The sequence below is a fragment of the Wyeomyia smithii genome, chromosome 2 (genome assembly GCF_029784165.1).
Source record: "Wyeomyia smithii strain HCP4-BCI-WySm-NY-G18 chromosome 2, ASM2978416v1, whole genome shotgun sequence".
Taxonomy (NCBI): domain Eukaryota; kingdom Metazoa; phylum Arthropoda; class Insecta; order Diptera; family Culicidae; genus Wyeomyia; species Wyeomyia smithii.
The window spans coordinates 106,652,702-106,667,031 of record NC_073695.1 but is presented as its reverse complement, the minus strand read 5'-3'; the positions used below and the strand labels follow the sequence as shown (position 1 = coordinate 106,667,031).

General features: G+C 41.0%; 1 protein-coding gene across 4 annotated transcripts in view; it reads right to left on the bottom strand.

Moving 5' to 3' along the window:
• Positions 1-14,330, bottom strand: part of LOC129724944 (uncharacterized) — a 1,074,712-nt gene that overhangs the window by 4,506 nt on the left and 1,055,876 nt on the right. For all 4 annotated transcript variants that reach the window (XM_055680233.1, XM_055680234.1, XM_055680235.1 and 1 more), the window contains one exon: positions 8,919-9,762. In XM_055680233.1, the coding sequence (XP_055536208.1) occupies positions 8,919-9,762 (844 nt within the window). The remainder of the gene's footprint in view (positions 1-8,918; positions 9,763-14,330) is intronic.

The window sequence follows — 14,330 nt, the reverse complement described above, 5'->3', positions numbered from 1 at the left end:
GACATGAAGTTAAACGCTGCAGTTGTGTGAAAGACCTTGAGTAAAACTAGTGCTGTATATAACGCTGATACATCGGGTTACTCTTTGTAAACAAAAACGGCGAATGAAAATGATCGAATAATGCTCTATGAAGTGTTTTGAGCATAAAGTACTGCGTTCAATAGATCATTACATGGAGTGGCCTAACCTCACTTATTGAAGTTCCGGAAGGTTATTTACAAGATCTTAGAAATTTGTGACTTATTTCATTGGAAACGTTTGAGAAACTAATAATACAGTCAAACCTGTTTTTGTGCGAGGGATAGGGACCGCACAAAATAAATTGCATAAAAAAAAATAATTTGAAACTTCACGTGCAGCTACAAAACAATATTTCCACAGCAATATTAAAAAAAAACTTTTTTTATGCGGTGGATAGGGACCGCATAAAAAAAATTCTCAGTCAAAAATAACTCGAAAGTTGTTGATTCTAATTTAGAATACCTATGAGAACAATTTTAAAACATCGGATTGATAAACAAAATTTTTAAACATACTAATCCTTTCAACCGATTTCCTTCGCAGGCAAGCAATTCGTGACTATTCTTACGTAAAACAGGCTCAAATAGTAATAATCGGAAAAATTAAATGGCTGAAAATGTTGTCGGAAGTGGTCCTCTTTCATAAACCGCACAAAAAAAAATTCGCACAAAAACAGTCGCACAAAAAAACTAATCGCATAAAAAAAGTCGCACAAAATAAATTTCGCACAAAAAAGAGTCGCACAAAAACAGGTTTGACTGTAATTAACACATTTCTAATAGAGTACGTCAATCTCGAAAGGCACTAGAACAAAAACCTCTTTCAGCTCAGCATCGAAAATAAATCCGCAAATATCACCCTCCGGAACTGTAAAGTAACGTCATCGAGCTAAGATCTAAGAAGTGTGACGCAATATCATGAATTAGCAGTCATATCAGGGATATAAATATGTTGGAAGACTGATAAAAAAGGCAGTAGCTGTTATTAGAAGAGAACTAAGAAAAGAACGCCAACTCCAGAGTGGGTTCTGCATTCGGTGATTACACGCTATGAATGAAGACGGAGGCACGTTCGAAAGCATTCTATAACGGAACAAAGAAGTCATGAAATCCTTTGTAAATGTGAGTGAGGTAAAATTAGCTTTTACTCAACTCTTTGATAGTTCGTTCAAGGCTGTAGGTTTTGCACTTGCACTAGTTAATGGAAGTCAACGAAAAAGCCTAACGAACCGAACAGTCAGAATACAGTGTACTTGAGAAGTTCTCGGTCCAATGCAAGATTCAATACAACAATCATAATTTCTACCTGATTTTAGCTAAAACAGTGACTTCCCTGCAATACATGTGCTGTTTTACAGCTGGAAAGATTTTCAATTGAATGGATACTTTTGTCGGTGTTATGCATAAGTTGCAATAAATGTGTAAGAGCATTGATACACTCCCGGAGAAGGTAAAAAGAGAGAAGCAGGATAATGAAGCATGTGTCATGGTTACTGTGATTAAATTCGGCGATCGAGGATCCGATAACGTTGATGCCAAGTAGTTCGTGTGTTGATTAAATTCGTAGCCAAAAATCGTGGTATCAGTAACAGACGAGGTACAAAATAAAAATTTTTTTGGTTAACATGCGCCACAGGGAAAACAATATACATACACCGCTTCTAGTGAAAAGTTATCATGGAATCGAGTTTCTCATGAATTTTGGAACGGGAGTACCACCGTTTGATCAAGAGGTCATACGGCTAAGGTAAGTTAGAGATGGGAAAAGTGGAAGAGCGACTTCGAAACATTTTTGGAGGTTTATCACCTTTTTTTTAATTGTCGCTTATTTTCCGTCGGTCACCGACGCTTGCGGAGACGAATCCACCCAGGACTTTTATTTACGACCGGTTAATCATCGAACCCCAGTCTCCAAGCTGGTCTCGGGGTACGATGCTGGCCTAACCAGCAAGTCGTCGTAGGTTCAAGTAGGATCGTAGCGCTAGCCCCGAAATTGTCCTGTACACTTAACAGTTGGCTGCGAAGTCTGTGTATAATAAACAGAGGGTCAAGTTCCGAATTGGAATGTAGCACCAAGGCTTTGCTTTTTATTATGGAACCGCCGCCAACGGCTTCACTGTCTCATGCAATGGAAGGCGTGATCCCAGAGATTTTTCGCATCAGAAAATCTCCCGGTGTTGGCTAGGAAAAAATCTAGACCAGTTGGGTTGGTTGTGAAAGGATCACGCTACCCCACAACTAACGACATCTATGTCAGCATTAAGATTCGAATACTGGCCATCAGCGTTACCAACTGCGCTAGGCCACCCGCCTAGGTTAATAATGTTGCCCTTGCTTCGAGAAAAAAGGTATATCTTCTGCATTGTACTGGTGAAAATGTACCAGATATTTATAACAGCTTGGTGGGCGAAGGAGAACATAATGTGGCTGCTGGAGCGAACGCTTACATAGACTGTTTGTGTACTGAATGAACACTTGTTTCCTATAAAATTCTAGCCACAAACAAGAACGCAAACGCCACATTTTTCGAAGTTTGCAACAAAGGCCCGATGAAAGGATTTTAAAATTTTTACTGAGCTTGAAAGAGCAAGCTATGCGAATATAAAGATTGGCTGCATGGGAACACCAAAGAACAAATTTTCAAAAAGGTTTATCAGACGAACCTTGGGCTGAAATATTGACGAAACCAGGAATGACCTTGGCAAAAATCATAAGCACTATTGGACAACAATTAGAGCATCAAAAGAAAACCCGGTTCCGGACGGCCGATGCGGACGACAAGAAGCTTCAAATGGTGCTGAAGAGGAAAACCGATGGAAAATACCAGGTGAGCATAGACATACTTGTCAGGAAGCGAGCATCCCGTAAAATAGATTAGGAGCTGCAGGCAATGACGCAGCGGCAGCGGCTGAATAAGTTGGGCAAGTCGATTTTCCCGGCGAATCGCGACGTGACGGTGATGATGGACGACGAGACCTATCTTCCCCAGGATGGCAACGACTGGCAGGACACTTCGTAATTGAATTCCCCCACGAAGGAAGTGAGCTCCGAGGTGAAGTCCATTTCACACACGAAGCTCTCCAAGAAATTGCTGCTGTGGTGGTTTCCAATCAGCGAGAAGAGAATGCCAAAGCCGCTCTTTTTTTCCTTTGGACTGGCCGTGAACGGGGAAATTTATAGTATGAAGTGTCCGCCGGAAGTTGCGTCGTTCATCAGGAAATACCATAACGAACCCAACGGAAGGAGTGGTTCGACGAGCTGGAACAGCTCGTCGAACCACTCCTTCCGTTGGGGAGAGCTGGAACAGCTGCGTTATTCTCAGGAAACGCGAAAGCTCTACCAGAAACTCCACGCATCCCACAGAGGCTTTGTGCCGTGAGCCAAAATGTGCCGGTGGTAATATTCTGACGGACGATTGTGAGGTGACCGAAAGGTGAAAGCAGCACTTCAACGAACACCTGAATGGCACCCAGGCAGGAGACCATGGCGGCGGAGAAAGCGATCCCGCCGGTGCGACAAATGTAGAAGACGGCCAGCCCCAACGATAGGCGAAGTTAAGGATGCCATCAAGCAGCTGAAAAACAATAAATCGGCTGGGAAGGATGGCCTCGGAGCGGAGCTTGTTAAGATGGGCTCGGAGAAGCTGGCCACCTGTTCGCATCGGCTGATTGCAAAAATTTGGAATACAGAACAGCTTCCGGAGCAGTTGAAGGATGGGATTATTTGCACTATCTATAAGAAGGCGACAAATTGGACTGTGGGAACTATCATGCGATCACCGTCCTGAATGCCGCATACAAAGTGCTTTCCCAAATCATTTTCCACCGCCTCTCACCCCTAGCTGGCTTCGTGAGAGGACGGTCTACGACGGACCAAATCTTTACCATAAGGCAGATCCTCCAGAAATGCCGTGAATACAGAACCCCCACACACCACCTATTCATCCACATTAAAGCCGCGTATGACACTATCGAGCTATGAAAGGTCGTGGACAAAAACGGATTTCCGGGGAAGCTGATTAGACTAATAAAGGCTACGGTGGATGGGACGCAGTGCTGTGTGTGGATTTCGGGTGGATTGTCGGGTCCATTTGAATCAGGGGGCTTCAACAGGGTGATGGTCTTTCCTGCCTGCTATTCAACATTGCGCTACAAGATGTAATGAATCGATCGGACATCAACACGCGGGGTACGATTTTGAACAAATCCAGTCAATTCGTTTGCTTTGCTGATGATATGGACATTGTCGGCAGGACAACTGCGGCGGTGGCAGAACAGTACACCAGACTAAAACGGGCAGCAGCGAGGATTGGGTTGCAGATAAATAAGTTTAAAAAGAAGTATATGCTAGCCGGCGGAACCAAAGCCGACCGACAACGCCTAGGCAGTAGCGTTACGATCGATGGCGATGAGTTCGAGGTAGTCTATCTTGGCTCACTGGTTACTGAGGACAATGATACCTGCCGAGAGATCCGGAGGCGTGTTATCAGCGGAAGTCATGCCTACTATGGGCTCCACAAGCAATTGCGGTCGAACAGACTGAGCCCCCGTGTGTGTAACCTGTACAAAACGCTCATAAGACCGGTTATTCTCTACGGGCATGAAGGTGGACAATGCGAGTGCTCGGAGTTTTCGAACGACGAGTACTAAGGACGATCTTTGGCGGTGTGCAGGAGAACGGAACATGGAGGCAAAGAGTGAACCATGAGCTCGCGCAACTCTACGGTGAATCCGGTATTCAGAAGGTGGCTAAAGCTGGACGGATACGCTGGGCAGGGCATGTTGCAATAATGCCGGACAACTACCCTGCGAATATGGTGTTTGCCTCGAATCCGGTAGGAAGAAGACGACCAGGGGCGCAGCGGGTAAAATGGGTAGACCAGGTGGAGCTAGATCTGGCAGAGAGTACACGGTGTCCCAGGGATTGGAGAGCGGCAGCTAATAACCGAGTGAACTGAAGAAACTTCGTAAATCAGGCCTTGTCATTATGACGGAATGACAAATAAATGAAAAATGCATTCTACAAACCATTGGCAAATTTTTCTAACGTAAGGATCAGGAAGGTACATAAAAAGATTCCAAGCATTGGCTGAATAGTGTGTCAATGACTGTGTAGAACTGCAAACAAAAGCCAATAAGAATCGGAAAGAGTCGTACAGAGAACGGAATTTGAGTACTTTCTATTTTTTTTGTCTGTATATTTGAGGTTTTCAGCCTGCGGCTGGTTCGCCTCATGAGTACTTTCTAAATAACAGTTGCTTGCATACATATTTGTGAAGATTGTCTACAATACAAACGTTATACTTTCGTTAGAGGTTTTAAAAATCTTTAAGCAATTCAGTTTTATATAAAGCGGCTTTTATACAAGTAATAAAATTATTATTAACACCATACTGAAATAATTTAGAATAATATTAACAAAAAAATCAAAGACCATTTAGGGGATAATAGGTGTTAAAAAGAAATCGTTTAGAGCAATACTTACCAGCTTCTGGTTCTGCCAATTATACGACATATTATTTTTACTATTCAAAACATTTGACATTATATATTAAATATTAATGTAACTTTCTATGGCAGTGTTATGATTTGTCAAATTTACTTGAATATTAGAATTTAAGATAGCCAGTTAACTATAGTTCAGTACCGTTAAATTTTCTTCCTATAGTTGGCTGCGAGCTACGATACTAGTCTAATGAACCAATACTCAAATCCCGGCTGGTGTGAGGTAAAATCAGTGAGATCTGTGCAGTAGCTTGAATTTGATTTCAGAATATGGTGGGATTTTTACAACACTAGAGCTGTGCACCGTTAAGTCATGACCAGACCATGACATATCTTTTTTTATATTGTTAAATTCTGTTCACGCTGCTTTATTTTAACTCTATTCTGATTAGGATCTACTCAGTTTGGTATTCTTATGCAAAATGTCAAAAAGTGAGTAATCGAGTACTGGCCAATTGAGTAACATTAACCAAAATTTTCATAATTACCATGTTTACTCAGTTCTGAGTTATTATCCATGATGTTTACTCACCCTGAGTATATGTATATGTCAAAAGTTTTCAACAGCAATGTTATCGGTTTCCGAAGAACAATTGGTGTCGCTTTTTTATCGTTGGCTAGCAGTAAGTATCTGATCTTCCATCAAATCAATAATTTCTTAATCAATTACATTACAAACAACGTATAATATTCCATAATAATTTCAGCCCAACATCAGTATTGCAGAGGATTTGAAAACACCTAAAAGATCTCTTCAAAATGAACAACCGCATGTTGTGTGTTCTACGATGCCGTTTAAAGCCGGACTTTTATTCGTGATAACAAACGGAAACATTTGTATTGATGTACAGTGCTCAACAATCGATGCAATTTAAATCCTTCGCAGTATTAGGTGACGAATGATGACGGATTATATGGCACAAAAATGCAAGTCACAGTTCACGGGCAGCTGTCAACCGGTTGGATGCCGCATTCAATGAAGACATGGGAATGATTTAGTAAATTTTCTAATGTTTCGATGAAAAATAAATCTGTGTTTTTTATTGTTCTGAATTTATTTTATTTATTGAGTCAGATTTGCAAAAACCAGAAATCACTAGATTTCCGTATTTAGGCAAACTGGGTAACTTGTACTCATTTTCGTTAATTTCTGGTTTGCATGAACAGAGTAGATTCTACTCAGTTTTTGACGTATGATGCCCTTACTCAGAAGTGAGTAACCGTAAAAGTACCCTAATTAGGGTACCTCCACTTTTTTCAAAAGTGGGTGATATCTAACTCACTTTAGAGTAAAAAAAATGAGCGTATTTGGAATGCGATCTAGGTTTTGGCAAGTGGATAGTCAATTGGCCAGAGGCTAGACGAAATAACTTGCATTTATTTTATTAAGATTGACAGTATTCTTAGAGGTAAAAGTTTATAAGAAAAGGTCGATCGTGTCGTTTAAGCATGCACCCCACCTATGCTTTAATTAGATCCAACCGTGCCACTGGCATCCCTATACCGAGTAACAGTGAATGACAATGAACTCATGTCCTGGGCTCAAATTAATTTGTGCCCGCTGTCAGCAGTAAGATAAAGATGTATGAAAAGAGGCGGTGATATGCTATCTCGTTTACACACATGTTGAGATGTTAGCATGCCGCCATGAAACATGGCGCGATGCCATAGACGTGGATCCAACTGATGCCTTCTGTCAAACTAAACGTGTTTAATTTTACCTATTTTTCATTAGTTTCGACGAATTTGACAGCAATTCAATAATGATAGTGACATTTTATTTCAAATGAAGAGAAAATTTATCAAATTTCAACTAAAAGTAAAAAGTTTTTTCAAATGGGTTAGAATATATGACAGTAAATCTATTAGCAAACAAGCGGAGCATTGGTGTTGTGCTAACATTTCGCACTTTGAGCTTGACATTTCTGTCCAACGGACATGAACTTTCAGCCAAGTATCAGTATACAGGATAATTGCAGTCCTTGGCGCTACTGATACTAACAGTCTATCACAAACTGGGATTTGAATACGCTAAAGTCTTTTTGACGCATCAATCGCAGTGTTTTTTCCACCTGCGAATCAAGCTGAATATCAAGGAAAAATATAAAAAATTTAGGCCAAATCAATTAATATTCAGTAATTGGATTCCGAGATCCGCGTAAAAAAAGATGCGTAGAAAAACGCGTAAAAAGACCTTAGTGTATATAACGATTGGCTTGTTAGACCTGAATCGTACCTCGAGACCAGCTATGAGGAAAAGAATTGTTCATATAAATAAGCACCGAAATACTGAAATAGGTTTAAAATCGACCATTTAAAATGATCCCCCTGACAGCTTTTGGTAATTAGTATGTTCGGAACATATCTCGAATTCTTTATTATCGACCATCTTCTGTACTCCGTAACAGAGGTGGGCAAAACGACTTATTTTCAAGAGCAGCTCGGAAACGGTTAAGGTCCCAGCACGATGGATACGTTTGCGTTGCGTTGACGTTAATTTGACAGAAAATGTGTAAGGTAATTGTCAAATTGTCGCAAATGCAGCGTATTAATAGTGTCAACTGTATCAATTGTATCTGGACCTTGACAGTTCGTGGTGCTGCGGTAAACGGTAGCTTCCGAATTATAATTTTTGTTACGCTCAGAGAACTGTCGTTTCTTTTTGAGAATATTCCACTCTTTGTTTTTTTTTAGGTTCATAAAAACAGTTTGTGAGTTTATTCTAGCCTGAAAAGAACGCAATAGTTTGCGGGTTGCTTTATCCGGAACGGAAAAATATTTGATACAGAACGTAACAACTGGCGACACGTAAAATTCGTGTCAAAAAAGTTTATAGCTTATTTCAAAACTCTCATATTGTATGGAACTAATAATAGTTATCTTACTCAAAGTATCGTTATCTTCCAGCGGAACCAAGGGATGGTCAGCTGCTCAAAAAGTATTCAATCATGTCCGAAGCACAACCCGCGCATGTACCTCTAGGTTAAATGTTGCATAACGATGGACGAAACTGTCCGATATTCGGTTAAGCAGCTCATGCGTAAAGCGTACCCTTTCGCAAACAACCTGTAATCTATTACGCTCGCTTTATAAAACATTTTGTGCGAAAAGCAAATTTCACGAATATTAGCCACGGTTTCAAGTTAGTAAATTTAAGTCATTCATCGTTTGAATGAGCACATAATTTGAACTAAAGAAAAAACCGCTAATTACAGCAAGTTGCTGTAGATAAAAAAACAATGATCAGACCCGTTTACTATTCGGATTGCATCACCCATTTTTGCATGGTTATCACAGAGTGCGCATCGATTTCTGACGGTCGCTCGACACGTTGACAGGAAAGTGAAATCGGACCGTGGAAAATTAAACGCCTAGCACGCATCATTAGCATTACCTCATTGATCTCATCATCCAGGGCGCGTTGCCGCGTCATTTCTCTGAGTCTTTCTCTCCGCTGTTCGGTCAGCTGTTCCAGTTTGCGGGCGGCGCGATCGACCTCCTGGTAGATGGTGATCACTTCGCTGAGCCGAGCGTTGATGAGGTCCTTTTCGCCGCAACTATTGCTCCCGTTGGCGATTGATTGCTGCTGCAGATGAAGGTGATGGTGGTGATGGTTTCCGTTAAGACTACTGCCCACGAAGCGATTGTTATTATCTAGACTACACATCTTAACTAAATTTTTGGTTTGATTAAGCGTTTGTTTGTTGTTGATAACGGTTAGTTTGTCCTGAAGTCGTTGTATGGTATTTGGTCCTTTTCGGCGCAGGCTTTGCAGTTCCGAATCCATCAGAGCTCGGCTGAGGGCCCGATGTTGGGAGTGCAACTGTCTACGAGTGGGTAAAGTTCCTTGAGTTTCCAGCAGACGGATGTCGTTCAGGACGTTTACCAACCGCCGGCCGGTTGTTATGCACTGAACCTGCAACGGTTCCAGCGTTCGGAAAAAGTCAATCCACTCGTTTTGATCATGTACGTAGAATCCGCAGCACCGAATCGGCAAATTGTCGGTGCCGATGAAGTTCTTGACGGTTTCATTGTTGAGATATTTGATGTGCACATTCAGGTGCCGGATCAGCTCTTTCGGTGGGTGCTTGTTGTCCGCCGGATCGTACGATCCGGACACGTAGATCGAGCCGAACTTGAGATGGCCACTGAGAAGCTGAAGTGCGCTGTCCAAGGTTTCCAGGAAAGTCAGCTGCGAACTTTCGCTCAACAGCAGGTGGATACAATACTGCGAAGGGCTGCAATGAGAGGAACAGGAAAGGCGGTTGATTAGCATTAACAACGTAGTAATTACTGACAATTTTTTTTCAGTTGATTGATTAATTTATGCGGTTAATAAATAACGGAATGGTTTTCTTTCTGTTTTCGCCTTCTGTACTAAGGAAATGTTGTGTCGCTCTTATCACCAGTCAGAAATGAAAGGTATTATCCATTATCAGCTCCGTGTTTTGAAGTTCAACTATCTCTATAACGCTTTATTGCATAAATGTTTTTTCACTGAATAGCCACCACAAGAGAAAATAACTTAATTCCAAATCTTGAATAAATACTAAAGAGAAATGCTTATTTCGGACAGCCAATTGACAATGTTTACTGCTGTTGCGCAAATTAAGTGATAAGATGTTCAGTTGTTGATTGAAAGATTGGAATATGCAAGCAATGGCTCAGGAATATTATATCTCTGCTTTCAAAATTTACAGTGTGTCAGAAATTATCCATACAGACTTCGTTAGCAAATTCGATAAACTCCTGCTATCAGCACAAACACTTTCACTTTGTTCGTGCACAGATTGATATGTCGGGTTCGATTCCCGATCAGGTCGAGGATCTTTTCAAGCTGGAAATTTTATCGACTCAGCACTGGGGTACGGTGTATCGTTGTACTTATCCTACAACATGCAAAATATGCCAAAAACAATATAGATACCAAATTCTCCCAACTAATCTAGTTGATCGAGACCGCTATTAGCCCTCTCCAGGCTAGCGTGCGATATTGGCTTGTTACAGGTATTGGTCTACTAAATCAGCTCGTTGAGAAATCATTGACTGTTTCATATACAGGGTGCGGCAAATGAGCTGCTACATTTTTTTAACACTCATCATTACGTTGCACACGAAACTGCATTGGACGACCCCTTGTCGATTTTTTTTAAATTTTGTCTTAGCTGTCGCTGGATGTATGTGTTACTTAGTGTTATCTGAAAAAATGGAAGCGTAGTGCTGTGGTTGCTTTTTCCGAGCAAGAAAATGGCAGAATAACATAGCTCGTAAGCTGTCCGATTTACGTGTGTGCAGAAGTTTTGTATACCGTACACACTTATTTCCGTCTTAATTGTTCGGTAATTTTTATTACGGTCGCGTTCAGTAAACTTGAAATTCTCCTGATCATTCTGTAATTTCCTGAAAAATTGCTGATGTCGGTTAATTTTTTGCCGAAATACTGTTTAATAAAATTAACTTGACGAGTTCAGCAAAAAACATGGCTGACCCCCTCAGTAAACTAAAATATATTTTGCACTTTTTATAGTTCAGTAAATATTTAACGATCTATCAGCACTTATCCAGATGTTTTTTTTTTTTTACTACACTGTTCGGTAATTTTTCTGCATCTGTCAAAACAGAATCGCACACCATTTTGAGATTTTCAGAAAAGTGTCGTGGCTGTGTTATTCAAAGTATGCTACGAGCCATTTGGACAAAAAAATCAAAAAATGGTATCGTGATTTTAAATTTACCACCACAGAATAATAATTTACTCGCAGCCTTTAATAAAAAGTCTATATTCGCCATGATATAAAACTTATTTAGTTTTTGTCGAATGTGCATGAAACATCAGTATAATGGTCTAAACAATCCGAAATACCTGTATAAAATTAATCATCGGTTGTAATAGCAGCTATAGAAATACTTACATTCATATTTATATATATTATTATAACCGGGAAAAAGCTTGAGTTGCATTTTGCGGAACGCTTGTAAATTTGTGACGAATAATCAGATTTGCAACTGCCGATTCATGCAGCAACTTTGATGCACGCTTTGTAAATTTTTGCTGAGCTATCTTCTTTATTTGACATTACAGCAACAATGAAAAAATACCGAAGGTTCGTCAAGCAAATGAATTACCGAACAGATTACTAATGGCTCAGCTGTTAAAAACTCAGTAGAAAGTTTGCTGAGTTTGGTAAAAGAAACTAAGTGTGTACAGTTAAAAGATACCTGGAGTCCAGTACCAAAAACTGTGGTGACACCTTTCATGGCAAAAATTACCAAGAGGCGCTTCAAGCGATATTCTCGGCGTAGTGTCACCAAACTGGCGGTGGAGTTCAACGTATCTTATCAAAGTCTCCGTCGGATCCTTAAAGATAAACTTCAGATCAAACCTTACAATATCTAGAAGTTTTCAGAACATTCGGTGAGGTAGAAACAATAACGGTTCGATAGAGCGGAGACGCTGGTAAAGAGGGCCACGGGGAAAGGTTGGAGAATGTCGTGTTCCCCGACGGAAAAACTCTTCACCGTACAACGGTTCGTGAATAAGCAGAACGGCAGAGTTATGGTCATGTATTCCTCTGGTTTTTGGTTCTAAAGGAATGAAGATCAACCAAAATACCTACCGGGAACTAGTTCTACAGACCGTCGTCGAATCGTGGACACGTCGTCATTTTGGTACCAAGGATTGAGTTTTCCAACAGGACTCGGCGCCAGCTCACAAAGCGAAAAATAACCCAAACTCTGAATTGTGAAACATTTTTCAAGGTTCATCTTGAGCTCGAAATGGCTGGCGAGTTGACCGGACCTAACTCTTATGGATTTCACCATCGAGGTATGTTGCAGGCCGAAGTCTACTCTACAAAAATGAGGTTGTAGAAGTTCTGAAACTGTTCTCTGTTTGTTTCAAGGTAGCCCTCCAATTGCCGGACCTGTTCCGGTTGCCGTATAAAATCTTGTCTCAGAAAACTTCTATCCTCGTTACATACAAATACGTAATTTTCATTACGTATTTCGTATTGATATTGTTTCCTTTATTTCTGAGGCATGTTCACCTGTAGACCAAATACCAAACACTACCAAAACAATATGGGTGTTCACGGAATCGAGATGATGTTCAAAAGCCGGAAATCGATATCAGGTGCCATTTTGAAATTTAAGATGACAACTTTCGGTTACTGGAAAATAGTCCGAAATACAACATGAGCATTCCCGCAACTGGAGAAATGGTCATAACCGGAAGTTAAATTCTTGTCTCTTGAAAATGCTCAAATACCACCCGATATGGATATTTCCGAAAACGAGGTAATTTTAAGAGGTCAGCATCTTATCCTAGACATCATTTTGAAATTCAAGAAGGAGGTTTCAAGTGCGAGCTCTTCAAGTTTGGTTGAAAGGTGCTCGCTAGCGCACTGCACTGAGTCATTTCCAAGTTTTGGAAAGAGGAAAAATTGCCAGGCGAGTGAAGGTAGTCGTCTGTTCCATCTATAAAACGGGCGACAAGCTGGAGTGCAGCAACCTCCGTGGCATATCGCTTATCAATGCCGCCTACAAATTCACTTACAGATCCTGTTCCGTCGTCTATCATCTTCAACCAGGTTCGTGTGCATAGGTACCCGCGCATCCCCTCGTGTTTCTAATAGGACCCTATCGCATTAGATGACGAATAAGGACCAGGAAAGAAGTCGATCGGTTACCGAACTCTTTCCACACAGGAAAAAATAAACAGAAATCAATACACAGCTTCAGGCAAGGAGCCCGCTTGGCTTTGTGGACATTTAAACCACAAGTCACCCGTAAACCAAATAAACGAAAATATAACAACTCTTTCCGACCAAGCCCACACAATTGTGTAGGTAAAAAATTACTAATAACAAAACTTGCTTGCTCCGGTTTTTTTTATTTTTCGTAGCAGCTGCGATGTTGACACTAGCGTTGTGAGCAATAAAACAATGAATAGGACTTTCAAAAAGCGAGACAGAAGGTTTTGTTTAAGTCACCTTCTACCTACGCAATTATATGGGCCCGGTCGGAAAGGGATAACCAAGAAAATACCTCTAAAGTCAAAGCCTTCCGATAGTAAACATCTGAAGTCAAAGCCTTTCGCTTGGCCTCAGGGACTCAAAACCAGCCGTGCAACTTGGTGAGTTACCAGTTTGCTTACAAACCTAGCGGAGCGTAAGAACCGCCGCTCAGAGATTGGGCTAAGATGGTCTAATCGAGATGGTACTGAAATAGAGATAGGCCGAGAAAGGCCTGAAGGGTACAAGGGATAGGCAGTGGTTCCGCGAGGGAAAATTTGAAATAAATTCTTATTATTATAAAAAAACAACCGTTTGCTCAGTAGGATTAGCGATTACCGGCAACTAGAGAAAGTTGACCAATCGCCACTAGGAGGAAGTGAAACTGAAGAGATGGACAAACCCCAACGTAGTACTAAGACGACGCAGACGGTTGCGAGGGAGTATTTGACGGCGGGTGTCGATGGTCTGCGGGATCTAGAGTCGGTATTACTAGGAAAAGACGAGCAGCATCCAAAATAGTCACCAAAACAACCAGAACACGGCTACCTAACTTAACCCTGCACACACTTAATGTGCACACACTAAAAACGAGTAAGACGACCCCCGCAGAAGTAGTTTATAATCTTTGAAGTTTACAAGACCACTAAAATTCAATTTTTGCAAAGTAGGTTAAACGCAATGTCAACTTTGATAACATCACGGATAGCGTAGTAGCGTAAGTGATCAGGCGCGCAGCTCCATACGTGAAGTAATGATTTGACTCATGCGAATACGCGGCATATATTCACCTG